This window comes from Alligator sinensis, unplaced genomic scaffold (assembly GCF_000455745.1).
Source record: "Alligator sinensis unplaced genomic scaffold, ASM45574v1 scaffold149_1, whole genome shotgun sequence".
Taxonomy (NCBI): domain Eukaryota; kingdom Metazoa; phylum Chordata; order Crocodylia; family Alligatoridae; genus Alligator; species Alligator sinensis.
The window spans coordinates 228,093-250,530 of record NW_005842823.1 but is presented as its reverse complement, the minus strand read 5'-3'; the positions used below and the strand labels follow the sequence as shown (position 1 = coordinate 250,530).

The window sequence follows — 22,438 nt, the reverse complement described above, 5'->3', positions numbered from 1 at the left end:
GGTAGAGCAGGTGATGCTCTGGGCTGGTGTCTCCATGCCTGGCCCTGTGGACGGCTCTGGGAAGCTGCGGTGCATAATGAAGCCCTGACGTCCAAAACAATGACTGGGCCTCTCCACTTCCAGGTCACTAGAGGCTGGGGCCAGACGACTGTGCGTGGCCCTAAGTCCCTTGGGTCCCCATGCTCATGCACCCACATTCATCAGCAAGCAGGCCCTGCCCTCCCTGCCGCCTCTGCAGCCTCTTGGCTCAGCCTTGCCTTGAGAAAGCGAGAGTTTCTGGTTGAGTCTCATCGAAACCCCCTGCTCCGGTACACACGCATCTGTGACCCAACCGGTTTGGGGACCCATCTCAATCCAGTGCAGCTGTGGCCAGGCACAGAGATGCTGCATCTCTTTGTGCTGCCCTGCTCTCACGCCGTGGCAGGCATCCAGCTGGTGGGCCAGCAAGGTCACGGCCACGTCCTGCTGCCATGGGGGCCAGGCGTCCATCTGCATGACTCCCTCTGATCCCTTCTCCCCAGGCCGGGCTCTGATGGGAGCAGCTGAGCAAAGCCGGGGTGCGGGTGGAGGGGCCTCTCTGCCAGCCGGACTTGAGGACCCAGCTCTCTGCCCCATGGCACCTGGCATCCAGGCTCAGCCCCGCTCTGGCACAGAGGTCAGGACACGGGGACAGAACCTGAGCACGAGTCATGAGATGGGACCCAGGAGCACAGGGTTTCCCTCCTAGCCCTGCCACCAACTGGTGTGCCTCAGTTTCCCCTCCCCAGCTGCTGATGGAGGGAGAGCATGGCACGGAGCCGGGACTCATTTCAGCTGGGCCCAAGGGGTTGAGCGTGGCCTGGGGGAGCAGAGAGTCAGGACCCGGGGTTCACTCCCCTGCTTGCCCCCGGCGCCTGCACTACAGCAAGGCTGGGCTATAATTAGCTGCTGGGCCAGCGTGGGCAGCTCATTGAGTTTTTTCCCGTCGTGGCAGCGGATGTGGGCCAACGTTTGAGGTCTCATTGTTGATTTTTTTTCATTTCCTCTTCACAACAGCGTGGCTTCCTCCCTGTCTGATGACGACAGGCGCAGCGGGGGCTGGCAGGCGCACGGCACCGTGCTGCGCCAAGGACCCCGGCTAGCGAATCCTCCTCCCGCCGACCCTGGCCACGCTGGCGCCCTGCATCCCAGTGAGTGTGGCCCCTGCAAAGCCACCCGCCATGTCCGCCGTGGCACCTGCTCTGAGCGCCAGCGGGCTGGGGGAAGCGAAGGAACCTGGGGCTCGGCCTGGGGACAAGGGGGCAGAAGACAGAGCTGGCGGTGGATGGTGAGACAGCCCTGGGACCCTGGCTGGGCGAGGTGGGGTGGGAGAGACCCGGCAAGGAAATTTCCTTCCTGGCCTTTTTGCTCCGGAGGATGAGAGGAAGCCCGGGGCCACGGCAGCCTCCCTGGTGCACCAGCCCCGCGGGGCTTCCTGGCTGCAACAGGTTGAATCCCGCCCCAGTTTCTGCCCCCGGCACAGCCCTGGCCCAGGCTCACCACGTGGCCTCTCTCTCGGCCTGCGCCCAAAGCACCCCTCCGGGAGCCAGAGCCCAATGCCGGGGGTGTGGGGGCAGGCTGCTCCAAGCTTGGCTGTGGGATTTTCAGATGAGGTTTCCCACACTGTTGCCCTGGATGGACCTAGTGAAACACCCCCCATGCTGGGTGACAGCCTCTGGCTCACTGTTCCCGGGGCTGGAGAGATTTGTCTTGGGACCCCCTACATAGGCACACGGGGGTGGGGGAGGGCACGGCCCCTGGGTTTCCCCCAGGAGCCAGGAACGAGCTCCTGGCTGTGCTGCAGTGCTGGCTGGGGGGGTTACAAACTCTGCCCCGGGACGAGAGCCCAGCCAGACGCCGGCGGGAGTGAAGGAAGGACCTTGGCCAGCTCTTCAATGTACTTCCCCTTCCTGCCTGGAGCTCGGGAACCAGCCTCCCCGTCGCTACTGCTCTGCAGAGCTCTGGAGGAGGCCACAGCCACCCCCAGGGCCCGGGATCTGGGCAGCGGGTGCATGTCCCAACCTGGTGCTGAGGTCAGATCGGAGAGACCGGTGTCCCCTTGGACTCTCCAGATCAGAGGAGCCTTTTCTGCACCGCCAGCTCGGCTCCGGCCCCAAGCGCTGACTTTGTGCTGTGCCGGCCAAACAGGGCACTTGCCCCCATTGTGAGCAATGAGGCCCTGGGGGCACCCTGCCACGACCCCTGTGGATAGCGTCCCATTGCCCGCGTGTCCCTGGCCAGAAAGGTCCCCCAGGAAGGTCTGGACTTGGCTATGATCAATTTAAACATAGGACAGGGCATCTCCGTGCCTGAACCTGCCATGTCCAGGCTGCATCCAAGTCTCACTGCAGCAGCCACCATGAAGCACTGTGGGCCCGGGCACTGGGGGGTGGCGGCGAGGGCCGTGCCTAGAGCCCTCAGGCTGCCAGGATGTGTGCTGAAGGCTGATGGCTGTGCTGGACCCGAGATCTGGACTCGCTGGCTCACAGTACGCATGGCCACAGCCATTCTCCTGTGGTTGGTGTACTGTTTGGTGTGGAACCAGGTGATTGCATATATGGGGGGGAACTCAGTGTCCTCGCTTATCAGTGGATTCTGTGTCTTTAATGGCATCAGCCAGGCATCCTGCACCCCCTCTGCCCCCCAGCCTGGAGCATCCCCTGTCCTCCCTGCAGCGGGCAGTCAGAGACCCCACGCTCCCCTCTGCCTGCCTCCGCCGGGGGCCTTTACACCAGCTGAGCCGGGAAGCAGGACAGAGGCCATCCAGATGCTGCCACTCAGGGCTGAGATCCTCAGAGACTCCCAGCCCCAGTGCTGAGTGGATCAGGCCGGGAGCAGAAAAGGACCTGGGGGCTACAGTGAACAGGAAGCTGAATAGGAGCCAGCAGTGTGCCCGTGTTGCCATGAAGGCTAAGGGCATCCTGGGCTGCACTGGTAGGAGCGGTGCCAGCAGATCAAGGGCAGTGACTCTTCCCCTTTATTCAGCATCGGTGAAGCCACATCTTGAGTCCTGCGTCCAGTTTTGGCCCCTCCACAGAAAGGATGTGGACGCATTGAACACAGTTCAGTGGAGGGCAAGGAAAATCATTCAGGGGCTGAGGCACAGGACGTGTGAGGAGAGGCCGAGGGAACTGGGCTTATTTAGTCTGGAGAAGAGAAGACCGAGGGGGATTTAATGGCAGCCTTCAGCTCACTGCAGCGGGGTTGCAAAGAGGATGGAGCTGGGCTGTTCTTGGTGGGGGCAGAACACAGAACAAGGAGCAATGGGCTCACATTGCAGCAAGGGAAGTTGAGGTTGATTATTAGGAAGGACTTTCTCATGAGGAGGGTGGTAAAACACTGGAACAGGTTCCCCAGAGAGGTGGTGCACTCTCCATCCTTGGAGGTTTTGAAGACCCAGGTGTACAGAGCCCAGGCTGGGATGATGTAGTTGGGGCTGGTCCTGCTTGGAGCAGGGGGGTGGACTTGATGTGGCCGCCTGAGGTCCCTTCCAACCCTCACGTTCACCAATTCTATGATGGGACCCAGCAGCCTGGAAAAAGGGGATGTTACAGGGTCACGTGAGAGATGAGCGGTATTGCTCACATTGTAGGGCACTGGCAGCAGTTTCGGGAGCTGCAGCTGGTGCACCGGGCTGGACCGGCCCTGCCCCGGACCCCTGGGTTCTGCAGGGCTGTCATGTAGCGGGAATTTCCAGGGTGGGCGGGGGGCACGGTTTTCTACTCCCTGCAGGGGTGGGCAGCCGCTCTCTGGCCTCCTGGGGATGGGGTGCACGGTGCCCCCCTCCTCCAGGGAGGTCTAGCCATAGAGGGGCCTTGGTGGTGGGTTGTGGGACTGGAGGAGCAGCTGCCCAGACCCCAGCCCCTCTCCCGGGCAGATGGCCTGACTGCTTCATGCTGCAGCCTGGCGCCTGCCTAGCCCTGCCAGTGCCCCTCCGTCCTAGCCTATGTTCACCCCCTTGTGTCAGTGGGGGTGACGGGGCTCTGGGCCAGGCCCTTCCCTGCTGGGTGCAGGGATGCCTCAGAGCAGCCTTCCCCTGGACCTGTGCGAGCCAGGACCTTGCAGCTCCATTGCAGGAGCTATTGGGGCCACCGCAGCACTTCCCCCTGCCCGTATCACAGCTGCCAACGCCTTCCCCTGCGGCTCCATCCCCCCCACCCTGCATCCTTGTGGTCACAGTAGTGTCCGGGCCAGGGTGGTGCAGGGGGCTGAGCCCAGACCTCCACAGGCTCTCCCGGGCTGTGCACCACATCCCCTGGCCTCCCCTTCCTCCGTCCTGCTGGGCTGTAGGAGCATGCGGCTCTGTGCCCATCCCCATGGGCAGGGACAAGAGGGGCTGGGGGTCCTTTCCGGGTGGTTCAGCTTAAGGACCCACGAATGGGCTGGCTGCAGGGATCAACCCAAGGCGTGACAGTGTCCTGCTTCTGCTGGCGAGGTTCCCGTCTCTCCGACCACCTCACTCGCACATATCAGGCCCTGTGCTCTGCCCAGCCCCAGAGCAGTGGGCAATAATGCTCCGACTGCCAGGCCGCGCTGCTCTTCGCTGCTCTGCCCCCTCAGTTCTCAGACACCACGGCCCTGGCTCTAGCCTCCTGACATGTGGCTCTTCATCACAGGGCCCACAGCCTGAGCAATTCCTCTGGGGGGGACCAGGCAGGATCCAGGTGGTGCCCAGCTGCCTGGCAGTGAAATGGGCTCTGCTCTGGCTGTGCCCATGATCCCCACGGAGACGAGAGCCACTGCTGGCTCCTTCCTGGGCAGCTCTGGACCCCATGTGCCCCAGCCACGGGACATGAGCAGGGATGTGGATGCAACCTGGAGGGGCTCACTGCTTTCTCATTCCCCTCAGGACCTTGCCTGCACTCAGGAGCCCCCAGTGCCCACAGCCGGCTATGGAGGGCCCATCAGTGCTGAGCCCATCCTCCTGGGAGAAACGGCGGGCCTGGGCCCGGCAGAGCCGGTGCTGGCGCACCACCGTGGTGGAGGACGAGGCCGCGGCTGCCATGCAAGATGCCCCCGAACTGCAGCCCCCGCACCTGGACGATGTCTTCCTGGAAGGTGGGAGAGCAGCAGGGGGCAAATGTGGGCACACGTGCCATGTGTCATGGTGGCTGCATGTGCACATGTGCATGGGTGTGTATGCACATGTAATTGTGCAGCATGTGGGGGTGTGCATGTGGGGGTGGGTATGTGCAATTGTGGCTGCATGTGCACCTGTTCATGGGTGCACACCTGTCACTGTGCAGGTGTGCGCATGCATGTGTGTATGCATGTAGTAGTGCATACAGGTGTGTGTGCATGTGTGCACATGTCCTTGTACATGCATGTGGGGATGTGTGTGTGTGGGTGCGTGTAATTGTGCCTGCATATGCACCTTTTCATGTGTGCGTACCTGTTATTGGGCGTGTGTACACATGCATGTGTGTATGCATGTATTGGTACGTGCATGTGGGGACATGCATATGCACGTGTGTATTCATGTGTGGGAGCATGTAATTTCACCTGCCTCTGTATCTGTTCATGTGTGTGCACCTGTCATGGTGCAAGTGTGCACATGCATGTGTGTATGCATGTATTAATGTGTGTGCGTGCGTGTGTGCGCACATGTCATTGTGCATGCATGTGGGGATGCGTGTGCACATGTGTGTGTGTGCAGGTGTGGGTGCATGTAATTGTGCCTGCATATGCATCTGTTCGTATGTGTGCACCTATCATCTGCAAGTATGTGCAATTGTGCCTGCATGTGTGCACCTGTGTGCCCACAGGTTTTCATGCATGCATGCATGTGCCCACACATGGAATTGTGCATGTTGGTGTATCAGTGCCTGCATGTGCTTGCATGTGTGTGTGTCTGCTTCACCCCCCTGGGCCTTTCTCTGCCTCCGCAGGAAGCTCATCCAGCAAGATCCAGACCTGGCTTCAGGACTGTGGGTGAGTCCTGCTGCACGGCTGGCAGGTGGCAGGGAGCCACAGGTCGGGGGCCTGGCAGTCCTCTGGGGGAGACAGGGGTCTGGTACTTCCATGGGGAGCTGGATGCCTGGGACAGAGGAGCGGGCATGGCTGGGACCCTGGCTCTGACCTCCCGGGGGCTGGTGCGAATCCAGGCAGATCCCACGAAAGAGCAGCCAGGCTGGTCGAGCCCACCCAGGGGAGGTCACATGTAGTCCATCCCTCTTGTCTGTCAGCCCCCCATCCAAGGACCCTGGGGCTTGGGGGTCTTGCTGCGTGTCTGTGCCCCTGGGGCCATGCAGACAGCAGGATTACAGGGGACCGTGGCCCACAGCAGGGGTGCAAGGGGCAGGGTGGAGGCTGGAAGGGCTGGTGCTGATCCTTGGGTCTTTTAGACACAGGTCATCCATGGAGAACCCCGCCGAAGAGCTCGGCGTGCCTGGCCCTTATGGTAGGTGGCTTGGGGTCTTCCCTGCCCGGCTGTCTTGGGGGCACGTGAGTCAGTCTCAGGCCTTGATTCAGACAGAGCTGAAAACTGGGGTCCCCGACGGCCCAGTGAGGAAGGGGTCGCGGCGGGAGGGGACAGATCAGCAAGGCACGCAGCCTGACTTGTGGCTTAGTGCTGTGGGGCTGGGAGGGGGTCCTGGCTTCTAGCACAAGGGGGAGCCCCCAGCCCCTGGCTTGGCTTCCCACACCGACCCCGTCTTCTCTCTCTTGCAGGAGGTAGCAGCCATGTCACCAGCTTTGAAGACGACTTGACACTGGGGGCAGAAGGTACCAGGCCTGCTCCGTTTCACACCTGCCCGGCACTGGGGTCACGGCCACACTGGGGCAGGCCCAGACCCCCGGGCACTGAGCTTCACTGCCGCATAGCAGCTTCGTGTGACCTCCGTGGCCTGATTCACAGCCGGGAGAGCGCGGGGTTTCCTGTCCAGCCGTGGGCACCCCCCGGGCGCACAGGAGGAGCTGGCACCAAAGTAGTCAACTCCCCTGACACCCATTGGGTTGCAATTGCATTTCCAAATGCTGCCTCCTACCAGGCCCCCTAGTCCTCCAGCTAACAGCTACCCTGAGGCTGCTAATTAGTTTTAATTATGATAATCAAGCCTCTATCAGTTCAATCCCACAACCCAGCCCCACTGCCCTCCCCTTTGCTTGCTCTCCCCGGGCTGGTGAGCGCCTTGCTGTTGCAGGGACCGGCCCCTGCCCCATGCAGCCCCCGGGAGCTACTTGCTGGGATTTCGGGGACACAAGAACCCCTTCTTGCTCATGGCTTCTCCGTCTCTTTCCAGCTCTGCTTCTTCCGAGGAATGACAGAGCCTCTGGCCGGTGAGTGTCTGGGCCCTCCACTCACAGTCTGGGGTGGGAAGGGGGCAGTGCTCTCTGTGACATGTGCCCCCTTGGCTCTCCCCTGGCAGGGCCCTGCTGGAGAGCCCCTGGGCCAAGCGACACCTCCACCTTGGGCAGAGCATGGCATCCAGCGCGCTCTCCACTGGTACCAACAAGACCAGCTCCAGGTAGGGCCTTGAGGCTGGAGGCAGGGCTGTGCGGGGCATGCAGCCCCAAAGGTGCAAGGCTGGACACGGTGTGGGCTGTGGGTCCTGGCAGGGATGGCATGTGGAAGGCCAGGGTCCTAGTATAGCATGCAGGGCAGGGCATGGCCTGTGCATGGTGTGGGCATGGTGGGAGGATGGAGGGGGTGGGCATGGTGGGTGGAGAGGGGTGGGCAGCGGGGTGCGTGGCCACGGGCACAGTCTATGGGGGTCCATAGTCCCAGCCCCTGGCTGTGCTCCCCCCCCAGCATCACGGAGATCCTGGAGAGGTGCCAGGAGGACGCGGAGGAGATCCTCTACAACCTGGGCTTCGTGCAGGACGAGCTGCAAGCCGCGGCCCGCATCCCCGCCCGGTTCTTCGCTGCTCCCTCCCAGGCCCGGGGCATCGACTTCCAGCTCTTCCTGAAGGCCCAAGTGCAGCGCATGGAGATGGAGGATCCCTGCCTGACGCTGGCTAGTAAGCGACCCATCTGCCCGGCTGGGGGGCAAGCCCTGGGTCTCAGTGGCAGCGGGGGGTGATGCCCAGGGGTTAGAACTGGCCCCTGGACTCCCATCTCTGCCACTGTGCAGCCTGGGGCAGGACAATGCCGTGCCTCAGTTTCCCCACCTGTGGGAACCCAGGGACCCTGCACCCCTGACCTGCCTCTCCCCCTGCTCCAGGCCGGTTTCAGCAGGTGCAGGCACTGGCCGTGACAGCGGACGCTTTCTTCTGCCTCTACTCCTACGTCTCGAAGACCCCGGTGCAGAAGATTTCACCCGCCCGCTTTTTCTGGGCCTCCACGGACATCCCCGACCTGCGGGTGGTCCCGGCCAAGCCGGAGGCCCTGTCACCTGTAGACCGGCTCAAGAAAGCCGTGTCCAAGATGTGCCTGTACACCTCGCCCAAGGCCGAGAAGTCGCCTGGCGGAGACGCTGGGTGCCGCCGCAGCAGCCTGGGCCAAGTGGTGCAGGAGGTGATGGAGAGGACCCGGGAGAGGTGGTTTTGCTTCGACCGAGCCAACATAGAAGGCATGAAGTGGGCTGCACCCAAGGGGTCCCTGAGCTGGTGCCAGGGCCCCTGCAGGGCAGAGCCAACGGCTGGGGATATTTCACTGCCTCTCTGCCATGGAGGCGAGGCCACCCCAGCTCCTTCATCAGGGAAGAGCAGGCTCCCTGCAGTGTCGGGGCTGCACTGGGACCCCGTGGGACCTGTGGCCGGCACAGACTGGGGACACGTGGAGGAGCTGGGTGATTCAGGCTACCGGGACACCCCAGGCTGCACTGCAGGACAGAAGATCAACTTGGGCAGTGCCGCTCCATGGGCTAGCATTGCCCCATTGCCCGGACTGTGCCACGAGGCCACAGACACTGGCAGGAGGACATGGGGGCACAGAGAAGGCCACGGAGGGGGTATGCTGCCTGACACCTGCAGCTGGGATCACTCAGGCCTCATGCCTGCCCTGTGGGGCCCGCCAGGAGCTGACGCCGGTGGGGGCTTTCTGAGCAAGGACCGGTGGCAGATAGAGGACAAACCTTCATGGGGCCAGCCAGCCTGTCCCCAAGCCCAGGAGGTGGCCATGCCCTCCTGGGGGGAGACTCCGGCATCATGTGCCACAGGTGGCCGTGCCCTCTGGGTGCCAGAGCCGTCTCTCCCGATGGCGGAGTCCTTCGAAATGGAAGAGGTGGGTAGTATCACTGGAGCCCGAGGAGCTGGCACGTCTCCCCCAGGCCTGAGCCATGGTGCCTGGGTGGGAGCCATGGCCAATGCCAGCTCTCAGTGGTGCCCTATCATGGGATGAATGTGGGGACAGTCCCTCCTGGTAGCCCAGAGCCAGCCCTGACCAAGGAGGCAGGATAGAGGGGGTGTGGGGAGAGCGGTGAGCTGGAGAGGTGCTGGGAGAGTCCCTGGCACAGGTCAGCCGAGGACGAAGGCCGCGGGATCTGGAGCGGTAAATCTCCCCGGTGTGTTAGCAGTGATTCAGGCTGAAGGGGACGAGTGATTTAAGGCTTTAAAGTCATGGCTTCCAGTGGGGCTGGTCTCCCTCCATGGCTGGGGGGTCTCTGGGGGCTTGAGGGTGTCTGTCCTCATAGAAGCATTTCCCAGGCAGGGCTGGGCACTGCCCACCCTGCCCTGCACACAGGCTCCCCCCACCCCAGCATATACTGATACATGTGGGCACCCCCCACCAAGCCCCCTTGGATGGTACCCCCAGTCCCCTCCAGCACCAGCAGCCCTTCAGGTTGGGCCCTGCCATCTGCAGACCCTCCTGTCGCCTGCCCTGCCCCGCACCCAGCCCTGTGGCTTCTTGCTTCCAGGTGCCGAGTGCGAGTGAGGACGAGGGAGACGCGCCCGCGGCGGAGGCCGACCCTTCTGCTCCGGCCCTCGTGGAGCCTCGGAAACGTAAGTGGGCAGGAAGCCCCAGTGCGGGGTGGCAGCCTTGCTTGGCATGGGGTCTGCCTGCAGGGTGGGCAATGGGGGTCCCGTCCCGAGGCTGCTGGGCCTAGACACTCCCCATCTCTCCACCCCCTAGGAACCGAAGAGCTTGCTCCTGGGATGTCCAGGCAGGGTCGTCCCCCTCCCCCCCCAGCTGCAAGCCGCAAGGGTCACAGAGATATAGGACTTATTCAAACCAGGGTTCAGACCCTGTATCCAGCCCAGTGGGGCCTGAAAGCACATAGCATGGCCCACCCCATGCTATGCCGGGGGCAGAGCCCAGGCGAGAGGTGCTCGGTGCCAGCGCGTATCTCTTTGCTCCAGGTCTGATGCTGCATGCCACCAGCTCCCGCTCCGACAGCAGTGGCTTCGTGGAGGAGCCAGCGCCCGGGCGGACGCCCACGGCCCAGCTCACGGATCCCCTGCTGCCCCCGGGGCAGGCGGTGTAGGGGCAGGACCCCCAGCTGAGAGAGGAAGATCCCAGCCGCACGCTCCACCTGCCTGGCGGGTCCCCGTCCCCCGCGAGAGCCCCAAAGGCTCTGTCCTCTGTGTTTCTGGTCATGAGCTCTAGCTGCCAGTTCTGGTGTATCCCCTGCTGGCTCCCACACCAGGATATACAGAGGTCCCTGCCCCAGCCCGTGTACCCCAGGGGGACGGTCACGGTGGCACTAGCACTTTGGAAAGCACAACACTAGGCTGGCTGGAGCCCCGCCTGGGCCCAGCCCCTGCACACTGTAAATAAAGGCACCGGAGAGAGGAGAGTCTGGGCACGCCTGCAGTCATGTGTGGCATAAGGGTGGCATTCGCCAGGCCGGGAGGGGTGGGCACCAAGCTGCGTCTTGCCAGCTGGCAGCATCACCCCTCTGAGCTGCCTGGGGCAGGCGGCAGCCCCCAGGTCCCATGCGGGGGCTGGCGGCCGGCACTCTTGGCTTGAGAACCAGGCAGACATCGTTCACTTCAGGCTATATTGGCAGGGCTGCATATTGGTATGGAGCGGTCATGGGGGCTGAAGGGGCCGAGGGATCCCACACCAGGCTCCGGCTTTTTAGCACCTGGAGACCAGTGGGACAGAGGCCATGAGCTGGGCTGTCACCAGCGAGACACGGGGCCTGGCTGTGCCCTGCCACTGTGGGAAAGCCCGGGACAGGGCCACCATGGCAGTGCCCAGAGCCTGGCTCTGCTCTGTGCCAGGAAGGGGACAATCTCATGCAACCCCCAACCCAAGCACCTGAGGGGCACAGCGCTCGCTCAGCCCTTGGTGTGCAGGAGCAGCATGCTCAGGTGGGAGCATCTCTTGCACCCAGACCCCGGGACTGGTGGAGGGGGTGCATGCCTTGCTTCAGCCTGGGGGACCTGAATGCTCCCTGCCAGGGGCACCGTGTGGTCTGCTGACATGTCTATCCATCCACGCGGCTCTCTGACGACACCGGTTGCCCTGTGGCCCCTCATGAAGCCGGTGCGGCTGGATCAGGCCCAGTGATTCCAGCCCTGAGAGGCCAACCCATGCCCATGAGGTGCTTTCCTCCACTCCCATCCCTGCCCCACCATGCTCACCCCTTCCTTGGCCAAAGAAGAGCCCCATTGCAGCGCCCACCAGCCTCCCCAGTAAGTAGAAAAAGTTCCCAACTGCATTGGAAATGCCACCCACCGCAGCCCCACTCAGTGCAAGCTCCCCAGGGTCCAGGCAGGGGTAGATGTCCAGACTCACTGGGCTGGGGGGAGACATTGGGACTAGGTAAAAGGAGGGCGCAGGAGGAAGGAAGCAGTTCGGACCAAGGTCTGGGCCTGGAGAGGCTTTTGTGGTCAGGATCCGGGCATGCACAGCCCAGCCTTTCCCAGCCCTCCTGCCCCCACTGCCCTCCAGGGCCCTGCCCTGCCTCTCTGCCCACCCAGGGAAGCACCAGCCCAGGGAATGAGAAGTGCCTTGAAGAAATGGACATTGAGAAATGGGCATTGAGAAATAGGAAATGAGCCTGGTTTTCTTCAGTGGAGCTGGTGCTTACTGGAATTGGAAGAGCCCGTGGGGCTGGGATCTGCCTCTGTAGTGGGAGAAGGAGATGTGCCGGCGTGAGGCTCAGTGCAGGGCAGGGCTGGAGGCAGCCCCATTGCACCCCCACTCCGCCCAGTATCCCCCTCCTCCTGGGTGCAATGGGCCCAACTCGCACCCAGCTGCCAGGCTGCAGGCAGCTCCCAGCAGTGCCAGGGCTTCATTATGGGGAGAGGAGACAGGACTGAGCCATGGCATGAAGGACCTGGGGTAACCTGGGCTGCGCTCGCTGCCTTATGTAGGCACCATTGGGTGGGGGGGCTGCCCAGGGTACTAACGACCAAGCTAACGAAGGCGGAAACTCCTGGTGGGTAAACAGCCCTTAGGACATGCATGGGGAGCATTGCCTTCCTGGGACCAGGGCCAGCGAACATTAGCCACCCCAAAACACCCCGTGGGAACCCTGTGCCTGCACAGCCGGGGTGGGCCACGGCCCATCACCCCCACTCAGGCCAAACCTGCTGTGAGCTGTGCAAGCCCGGCCAGACCCTAGCTCTCCACGGCCCCAGCACAAGAGGCCAGTGGGATGCCCCCGGCTAGCAGAGCTGCAGCCAGGGCTCGTGGAGCAGTTAGTGCTTGTGTCTGTCCTTGCCCGGGGGTCCTGTTTTTTAGTGCCCGAGGAGACATCTGACCAGGGTCCCCCAGGGGCACTTCCACCCACCCCCGGAGAAGCTGTACACCGGCGCTCTCCCCATTCCTGCCTGTCCTGTCCTGTCCTGTCCTGTCCTGTCCCCCCAAATCCTTCTTGTGGCTTCTCCGCACTCTTCTGTGTTTCTCCAATGCTGCGGTCAGCCCCAGACTGGGGATGTCGGGGTCCCAGCCCCAGCCCCTGGACACACAGCACAGCCCGCCCGGGGCAGGGGTTGATGCACTTGAGTTGCGTGGGCACCTCTGCCCAGGCTGAGCTCCACCTGCCAGGTTTGGCACTGGGAGCACGCATCCTGGAGGCCAAGAGCTTTGCACCCCTGGAGCCGGAACAGGGGATTAGCTGGGGGAGGGAGGGCAATGTTTGCAGTTCAGGGGAGGGGGAGGCTGGGATATGTCCAAATCCCAAACACTTTCCTGGACTTGGAGCAAGCCAAGAACCGCGCTGCCTCTGGGCCTGGACCCGAGCTGGCGCTGGTCCCCCAGTAACTGCCATGGGTGTGGGGGGTGCTTGCTTACAGACCTGCTCCAGGCACCAACCAAACCTGGGCAAATACTGTGATTCCCCCACCTATGAGAAACCCCAGCACCTCCGCCCCTGCTCTGCAAACCCCCCCCTCCCCTGCTAATCCCTGCCTCTGGCTCCGTGTGTGGCATCAGGCCCTTCAGGCAGAGCTGGATCTGGGCCGCGGGTGGGCTGGCACCGGCCCTGGGGAGGTTTGCCCCCTGCACACAGCCGCTCTGTGTGCCCAGAGAACCAGACACCTTCTGCACAGCGACTAGAGGGGCTGCTCTGTTCCCAGAGGACACACACGTGGCATGTGCTGGGCTCTCAGAGTGATCCCCTGGAGTCTGTGGCAGCGGATCCTGTCCCTTGGTCCCATCTGGGGCTGCCTTGGGATCAAGCAGGGTTACATTGTCCCCAGGCTGGGTGCTGAGTTGCATCCAGTGCTCTGACTTGATCCAGACTCATTGGAGCAGATGAACCCTAGCGCTGCCTCTCTCCTATCCATGACCCTGTCTTAAGCTGCTCACACCAGACTTTAACTCTCCTTGGCTAGGCCAAGCGCCTGCCTCGGGTGGGGTTTTTCATTCTTGCTCTGTTCAATCCCAGCCTGAGCAGTCCAGCCCTGCCAGGGGGGACGAGCCTAGGAAGGATGTTGTCTTGCCCTTGTTGGAGAAGCCCAGCCATGGTCATTGAGGTTAGTGCTTAAAAGGAGAGAGGGAAGGGAGGCAGACTGGCTGCAGGAGCAGTTTACAGTAGGGGGGACAAAGTGACCCCAGCAAGCTTGCCCTGTTGCTGTGATGGGGCCAGCCCCAAAGAGCCTTTCTGGCTGCCCAGAGAAGGGCAAAGGGGTTCGAGGCTGGCTGATTATCTGCGTGGGGTGCAAAGACCATGCTCCTTTCTTTGAAGGGGTGGCTGAGGAGCTCTGTAAGCTAAGCCTCCTGCTTACAGCTGTGTTGCTTTTCCTATGACAAAAAACTCCTGGCAGCTTGTCCTGTAGCGCCCTCATGCCTACAGCTGCTTGACGGCTGGTGCACGTGGGGCTGGGGGAGGTTATAAGCAGAAAGTGCTTTTTGCTGATCCATGAAAGTTAACCCAGTTCTGCACATGGTCCCTGGAGGGATGCACATGGTCCCAGAGGATGCTCTAGCCTGGGCCTGGGCAGGGCTACGCCCGCAGCCCTGGCTGGTGCAGGTCAGGCCAGGTGGGGATGGGCATGGAGAGCAGCTGAAGCCAGGGACAGGGCATGGCGACTGGGTGGGGGAAAAGAGAGCAGAGTGGGGAGACTGAGATGTTGCATGAAGAGACTGAGAGCAAGAAGCAGCGGAAAGCGGCAGGGGAGACATTTAAGCTTGGGGCTCAGCCAGAAACCCTCGATCCTGCTGGGGTAGGGGAGGAATTGCCTGGTGCCCAGAAGCTGGACTTGTGCACATGAGCATGAGCCCGGCTGGGGGACTCTCCTTCAGCAGTGAGCATGGACTCCAGTTCAATTGTGGCATTAAACACCAGCCTGGACCCAGGCAGCCATGCTCAGACCGTCACTAGATCCATGTCGTGTGTGGTTCTTGGCTGGCTCTTGGCATTCGGGATCTGGGCACCCCCACCGGACTATACCTCTGGAGCAAGCAGAATGGGACAGGCCTTGCTGGGGACCAGTGGGGAAGGTCCCTGTGGCCTCCGTGTGTGCCAGGGAGGCTGGAGCGAAGCCTGGGCCTTGCGTGGGGTGTCTGGGGGGTGGTAGGGGCATCTGAGCCTGGGCACGGAGACAAGGGGACCCATGGACATCCAGATCCCCAGGGCAGGGGGCCAACACAGCTAATCCAGCCTAACTGTCGCTTTCCACTGCAAGTCCTGGGGGCTGTTTACCCATCAGGTGTTTCCTCCTTCGTTAGCCCAGTCGTTAGTGCCCTGGGGCCCTCCCTGCTCCTCCCATTGGTGCCTGGCACCTATATAAGGCAACGAGTGCAGCCTGAGCCTTGCACACCTCGGCTGGACAAGACTCCCTAAGTCTCTGTCCTGTCTCCTCTCACCATGATGAAACCCTGGGTTTTCCTGGCACTGGCGGGCGTCACCTGCAGCCTGGTGGTTGGGCGTGAGTACGGCCCATTGCCCTGCCAGGTGGAGGGTAGCATGGGGCAGGGAGCAGAGTCTGGGGGACATGGCAGCAGGAAGGCATGCAGGGAGTAACAGGGCCAATTCCAGCCCCTATGGCTGACCCTCGTGCTAGTGAACTCCCACTCCTTTTTCCCTGCCTTGCACGGGGGTAGGGGGGATCTCAGCTTGCACCCCGCAGCACTGTGCCCGGAGAAGGGGCTCCCAGCAACTCTGATCCCGGCAGAATCTGACAGCCCCTGTAAGTACCCACAGGCACAGGATCCCGCCATGTCGGTATTCAGCCCTTCCTGATAACAGGGCAGCAGAGATGGGACCCTCCCAAGGCCGGGGGTGAGACCGAGGCCACTCTGCTCAGACCCCAGTCTGAGTCCTGCCGTAACCTAGAGCAGGGACCCCTCCCCAGGCCTCCCTGGTGAGGGCTGTGGCTGCCAGGGTCCATCCCGCAGCTGGGAATCATCTCTGGCACTGGTGATCCCCCAGGAGGGCACCGGCCACCCCAGGGGAATCCAGAGGATGCTTTGCCAGCCTCACTGCATCTCTGGGGGGATCAGGGAGCACTGGGTGGGGGAAAGGGGTGTCAGGTAGGGGGACTCTGACTGCCTCAGTGCTCGGACGGGGGCAGAGGGGGAGGTGGAGGCAACAGAGAGCAGGGCCGGGATGCTGTTGTAGCCATCATGGCCCGAAAAAGGTGCAAGGATCAGAGTTTGCATCTAGTTCCTTGAAGTGAGGTTGTGGTTGAGAGCCCATCCAGCCCCTCTGCCAGGGACCTAGCGTGGGTGGGTAAAGGTAGCTCCGGGCACCTTGCCCAAAGGAGCTCAGCGCATAGATTTCATAGACATTAGGGCTGGAAGGGACCTCGGAAGATCATCGAGTCCAGCCCCCCGCCCAAAGGGCAGGAAGTCAGCTGGGGTCATAGGATCCCAGCAAGATAAGCATTCAGTTTGCTCTTGAAGGTGTTCAATGTGGGCGCTTGAACCACCTCCGGCGGCAGGCTGTTCCAGACCTTGGGGGCTCGGAAAGTAAAGAAATTCTTCCTTATGTCCAACCTGAAACGGTCTTGTAGTAGTTTATGACCGTTCGACCTAGTCATCCCTTGGGGCGCTCTGGTGAACAAACGTTTCCCCAGATACCTGGGGCTGGGCAGCATAGTGTAAAACCACTGCATGTCACACCCTGGCCTGGCCTTGGCTCTGCCTGGACTGGACCTGCCCATGTCAGCTGGAGAGGGCTGGGACGTAGGCAGGGGAATAGTGTGGGTGGCGGGCCCATTAATCATTGGCCCATGAGGTATATCTCTCCCTCGATACTGAGGCTGGCTCTGGTTGGGGACATGACGTGTGATAGAAGCGCTGGCACACACCATATGTAAGTGCCCCTGGGTCTGGCTGGGGCTGGGGGATCCAGCTGCCCCACATCACATCTCTCTCCTCTGTTCCAGCTGCACCTACCACTACCACCATGCCTCCCACCAGCACTGGTGAGTCTGGGAGTCCTGGGTGCGAGTCCTAGGGGCCGTGGTCTCCCTGGCGTCCGGGTGCCTTTAAAGTGCCGCATGTGCAAACGGTTTCTGTTCTCTCTCGTTTCAGCTGCCTCGACCTCGACGCTTTCCACCAGCACTGGTGAGTCTGGGAGTCCTGGGTGCGAGTCCTAGGGGCCGCAGTCTCCCTGGCGTCCGGGTGCCTTTAAAGTGCCGCACGTGTAAACGGTTTCTGTTCTCTCTCGTTTCAGCTGCCCCGGCCTCGACGCTTTCCACCAGCACTGGTGAGTCTGGGAGTCCTGGGTGCGAGTCCTAGGGGCCGTGGTCTCCCTGGCGTCCGGGTGCCTTTAAAGTGCCGCATGTGCAAACGGTTTCTGTTCTCTCTCGTTTCAGCTGCCTCGACCTCGACGCTTTCCACCAGCACTGGGTGCGTCCCGTGGACCCCTTGCCCTGGCAAGCCCAGGCCCAGTGCGGCGAGGGTCCGGAAGGCGTGGAAGCTCTGGCAGTTCTGCTGTGACACGTGTGTCAGGCACCTCACCTTCCCTGGCTGCAGCCGACCCAGGCCACAGTTCCCGTAAGTGTCTTGGAGGGAGATTTCCCTGAGCCCCAGGCCCAGTCTCACACCTGCTGAGCTAGCATGCCAATAATGCTCGTGGCATGTAGCCGTGTCCCGGCTGTGTTTGTCCCCTGGTGCCTCTGGGGTCTGGGCCCATCTGAGAGTCCCATGGAAAATCCCCATCTTCCTCTTCTTTTGCAGCTACAACTGCTCCGGCCCTGTCACCTCTCAGCCCAGGTGAGTCTGGGAGCCAGTGTGTGCATGTCCAAGGTCTCCCAGGGGTGCCACGGGATGAGCCCCAGGGCAGGGTGGGGAGTCCAGGGAGTAGTGCCCCTGGGAGACCTGCATTTCCCAGGGTTTCTGCTGGATGTTGCTGCTCCCCACCCCCAGCCTGGCGGTAACCCCCATCCGCCTGCGGATCCTGGCCTCACTCAGGGTAGGCATCTCCAGGGGTCTTAGCACCATGGCTGCCCCAGCGCATCCCCAGGGGTTGATAGCAGCTGTGGACTCTTAATTCAAATGAAGCTATCCCTGAGGCCGAGCTCAGCTTAGGGAGACCGAAGCTGCCTTTGGGGCCCTAATGGCATGCTAGCCAAGTGCTGTCGCCTTTGTCTGGGGGTGGGAAGGGGGTCTCAGGCTGGGAGGAGCAGCCGGGGCCAGGGGCTGTGCTGTTACCTCCGTGCTCATGTCTCCTGCAGCATCACACAGAGTTCAACGTTTCATCCAAGGCATTTTTGGATGAGGAGACGGTGAGCACTAAGGGGCAGGCATGGGGGCTGGGGCTGAGGGGAGTGGGCATGAGGGAGGGAGAGGGTGGAGAGATGGGATTGAGGGGCCTCTCAGGACTGGTGTTGATCCATTATTGCTGGCCGTGGGGCAGCAGGGCCCGCAGTGCTCGGGGCCGTTGGAGCACAGCATGGATGCACAGGGGTGACCCCTCCCCATGCACAGAGCAGAGCCAGGCCCTGGGGAAGAAGGGGTTGGATCCATTCTTGGAGGAAAGCTATCGAGCAGGAGTGAAGGGCATGGCCTCTGGATCAGAACGCCCTGGACCTTCGATGCTGGAGGCTGCAAGAGAGCGAGGAATGGGGGAAAACACCCTGCTCAGCCCCCGTCACTCTCCCTTCCAGCCTCCACTCTCTGCCCCCGTGTGACACGGGGGCTGGGGCATGCTGGACCTAAGCTCTGGCAAGCCTTATGACTCGCCATGGTGACCTTTTCCCGGGCATCCCCATGGAGGTGAGACAAAGAGGGTCCCTGCATCTCCCCAGCCCTAGCTCATGGCTTCTGTTCCCATCGCTTCCCAGGTGCGCAAGGAAGTGCCGGCCCTTTTATGGGTGATCGCGGCCCAGGCAGCCCCAGTGCTGAGGAGCCGGTGCCCTGCGTGGGACCCCTCAGCTGCAACAGCTCCGTGCTGAGATCCAGCTTCTGTCAACCCCGCTAATAAAGCCCCAAGCATCCAGCACCCGTGTGTCCTCCCTGGTGTGTGACCTTTCCAGAGTGCCTTACGGGCACCCTCAACCATCCCATGGTCCTCAGGGGCCAGGAGAAGCCCCAACAGGGCACGGGTGTGGTGGGTGGGAACGGTACCCCGGGGGAGTGCCTCCCCCTCCTATCCCCTGTAGTCTTAGAGCGCTTACTCTTTGCCTCTCTCTGGCAGGGAAGCCTGGTTTTCCCGGTGGGCTGTAAGTGGAGCCTGGGGCTGATCCCTTGTCCCTTGGTGTGCAGAGGTGGCAGGAATCCCTGCGAGCTGTGGGGTGGACACGAGGAATCAGAGACCATAAGGGCTGGAAGGGACTTCAGGAGGTCCTATCTAGTCCAACCCCCTGCTCCAAGCAGGGCCAGCCTCAACTAGATCATCCCAGCCAAGGCTTTGTCTACCCGGGTCTTAAAAACCTCCAAGGACGGAGATGCCACCCACCCCTCTGGGTAACCTGTTCCAGTGCTTGACTACCCTCCTCGTGAGAAAGCTTTTCCTAATATCTAACCTAAACTTGTAAACCAGTGCTGTGATGAGAGGTTGGTTTAAGTGACTCCTGACCCATGGAGAATCACTCATAGCTTCCCTTGACTATTGAGGCCTAAACCAGAGAAATAGCTGATTACAGCTGGAGTCGGTCATGTCACCTACAGGTGAGGTGGCCATTCTGAGATTCAGTTTTCAGTTGCTTAGAGAAACCATGCCAGACCTAGGTGGCTTGGCCTGAAAATTTCCCATGTTGGGTGTCTCATCCATTTAATATTTTGTTTAAGAAAGAGAACAACTATTCATAGAATCAGAGACCATGAGGGTGGGAAGGGACCTCAGGAGGTCACATCTAGTCCAACCTCCTGCTCCAAGCGGGACCAGCCCCAACTACATCATCCCAGCCAAGGCTTCGTCTCGCCAGGGCTTAAAAATCTCCAAGGATGGAAATGCCACCACCTCTCTGGGTAACCTGTCCCAGTGCTTCACCACTCTCCTAGTGAGAAAGTTTTTCCTAATATCCAACCTCAACTTCCCTTACTGCAGCTTGAGCCCATTGCTCCTTTTTCTGTCATCTGCCACCACTGAGAACAGGCCAGCTCCATCCTCTTTGGACCCCCCTGCAGGGTGCAACCACCATTCAGCCCCCCGCGGTCTTCTCTTCCCAAGACTAAATCAGCTCAGTTCCCTCAGCCTCTCCTCACCAGTCATGTCCCCCAGCCCCCGAACTATCTTCATTGCCCTTTGCTAGACTCTCTCCAATGTGTCCACATCCTTTCTGTAGTGGGGGCCCAAAATGGGACGCAGGACTCCAGATGTGGCCCCTCCAGTGCTGAATAGAGGGGAAGAATCACTGCCCTTGGTCTGCTGGCAACACTCCTACCAGTGCAGCCCAGGATGCCCTTAGCCTTGGCGACACGGGCACACTGCTGGCTCACATGAATGAGACGGGACCAGAGGCCAGAAATGGAGCTGTGGAAACCCAAGGATCCTGGTGGTTTGTGCAATGCTGCTTTACCTGCCACACAGGCAGCTGCCCAGGCCTCCTCTGGTGATGGAGACACCCCAAGCTTCATGGTCCTGGCTATGTTGGAGAGAGCTTTCCAACCAAACAGCGAAGGAACGGTAACAGCTCCCTGTCTCGGATGGGCACATGATGGGCAGCTCAGAGGAGGTGTCCAGTTTTCCCAATGCCCCTGAGAGCTGGGCTCTGATAGTCCAACTCAAACGCAATGGGAAAGGAACAGGAGGATGTGGGGCCTGGAGCCCCCGCACTTGCATCTGAGAGGTGCAGGGACCTGGAGGGGAAGGGAGAATTAATTCTTGGAGGGGCTCGAGGCTGCTCCCATCTGCATGGGGCCACTTTGGGGTTGACATGGCTGAGTGGCCCCATGCAGATGGGAGCAGCCCAGAGCTTTGAACTGAATGAGACACTGCGAATCCACAGGATGAAGCATGCTGTCCTGGCCCTGGAGACGTGGCCACCTGCACCTACAGGGTCATTGTGAGCTCTGTGCCAGTGGCTCCATCCCACCGCTCCTACCCTGGTGCTCCAAAACCGTGGCTGGGATGATTTAGCTGGGGTTTATCCTGCTTGGAGCAGGGGGTTGGACTAGATGTGACCTCCTGAGGTCCCTTCCAACCCTCATTTTCTACGATGCTATGATTTGATACCCCGCAGCTGCTACATCAGGCAGTCCTGGGTTGAGTTCAGCTTCTTGGACGGGCTGCTTTTTGCTGAGACGCTGAGGCATCAGGGCCAAGGAGCTGTCTGAGCTGAGGGCTTCGGTGATGTTTAACAACTCCTGGAACATGGGAAGTTCCCCAGAGCTGGAAAAATGAATGTCCTGCCAGTGCCTAGAGAGTGTAAACAGGTCGACACGGGCCCTTCGCAGTCAGCCAGGGCGGAAGAGATTGGAGCCAGTGAGCGCAGAGGGGTTTGGGGTCAAGGTGGGGGGAGGCCAAGGGCTTTGTGGGCCATTGTTCCTCCCCCAGGTCAGGCAGTGGGGTCCTGCTTTCTTCTACACCACAGGGCATGGCTTTTGGCCCAGGCTCTGTGAACCACTGCACTGGTGGGGCACTGGTGGGGCACTGGCAGGGCTGTGCCCTCGCTGCCGACTCGTGCCCCCATGTGCCTGTGTGCGAGGGTATGAAAAGGCCCTTTTGGGGAGCTGGCTGCCGTGAAGGCAGGGGACCACGCTCACCCAGCACCTCCCTTCCCACGGCATGCTCTGGGAGCCTGCTGGGACCCAGGCACTGGCTTTATGAAGGGGGTCTCCCCGAGTTAGGCCCAGCCTGCCACCCCCGAGCCCCTGAGGACTCTGCTGCTTCTACCGACAGCTGCCGGTGACTTGATTCCAGCCTGAGCTGCTAACCACAGTGGAAATAACACCCCCCCACCCCCCCAGTTTGATACCTCCTCTTGCTTTCGAAACCAAAAGCTGCATCCTGAGATGCAGCATTTTGCAGAGGCTCTTTTAGTTATATCCCAATCAACCCCTTTGCATGGAAAAGTGCTGCACCAGCCTGGTGGGACAAAGTCCCAGCAGAGGCTGAACTCCATCTCGGGGCTGTCGGCCATGTAATGGAAAGTTGAGACATCGTTAGTCAGAGGAACAGCACCAAAGAGGCCGACAGGGTCCTGGGGGGAGGCGTGGAATGAGTCCCATCCATTTCCCCGGGTCTGGATGGGCTCTGGAGAGCGTGCGGCGGTTGTTTTTCGTTTCGGAGCCGTCTCTTCCATCCAGCATTCCCCAGTGACAGGCTCCAGGTCAGCGAGATCTGAGCGGAGCGCAGGTATGTGCATGCAGGCCGTTCCAGCAACAGCTCTTCTGTCAGCGGAGGATGATGTGCGAGACGGGGAAACGGGGCTCCTGTCACTGCGGTTCCCTGCCAACGCGGCTCACGCTCTCTTGCTAGCGCCCTTCCAGGGTCGGGGCCGGTCTCTTGGAGCCGGAGCGACGGCATGTCAACTGCAGCCTGCTCTGGTATCGGTGCTACTCAGTGTGTGGCCCCTTTTGCTCGGGGCAAAGGGGCCTCGTTCCAGCTTAACTTCAATCACCCTGTCTAAGCAGCACAGACCGAGCTGCTAGAAACACTTCTTTCCAGCGCCAGGAAGGCCACAGCGCTGCTTTTTAATGACAAATCGCATATGCTGAAAGCAGGCGGCCACGTTCTCTAACACCGGGTCTGCT

The 22,438-nt window shown here is 61.3% G+C and overlaps 2 protein-coding genes across 2 annotated transcripts; both read left to right on the top strand.

The window, feature by feature from the left end:
• The first annotated feature begins 1,078 nt into the window (after nt 1–1,078).
• Nucleotides 1,079–10,688, top strand: TESPA1 (thymocyte expressed, positive selection associated 1). Its single transcript, XM_014525531.2, has 11 exons — nt 1,079–1,306; nt 4,868–5,076; nt 5,907–5,949; nt 6,363–6,418; nt 6,688–6,741; nt 7,260–7,296; nt 7,386–7,484; nt 7,769–7,977; nt 8,181–9,181; nt 9,816–9,900; nt 10,258–10,688. The coding sequence occupies exons 1-11, from the start codon at nt 1,200–1,202 to the stop codon at nt 10,380–10,382; spliced, it is 2,025 nt and encodes a 674-aa protein (XP_014381017.1). The 5' UTR covers nt 1,079–1,199; the 3' UTR covers nt 10,383–10,688.
• A 4,473-nt stretch (nt 10,689–15,161) lies between these two features.
• Nucleotides 15,162–18,729, top strand: LOC102377682 (zonadhesin-like). Its single transcript, XM_025191489.1, has 10 exons — nt 15,162–15,222; nt 15,311–15,313; nt 15,451–15,483; nt 16,684–16,722; nt 16,832–16,864; nt 16,974–17,006; nt 17,116–17,296; nt 17,480–17,515; nt 17,977–18,027; nt 18,586–18,729. Exons 1-10 carry the CDS (start codon nt 15,162–15,164, stop codon nt 18,617–18,619), a joined length of 504 nt encoding a protein of 167 aa, XP_025047274.1. The 3' UTR covers nt 18,620–18,729.
• Nucleotides 18,730–22,438: the final 3,709 nt, after the last annotated feature.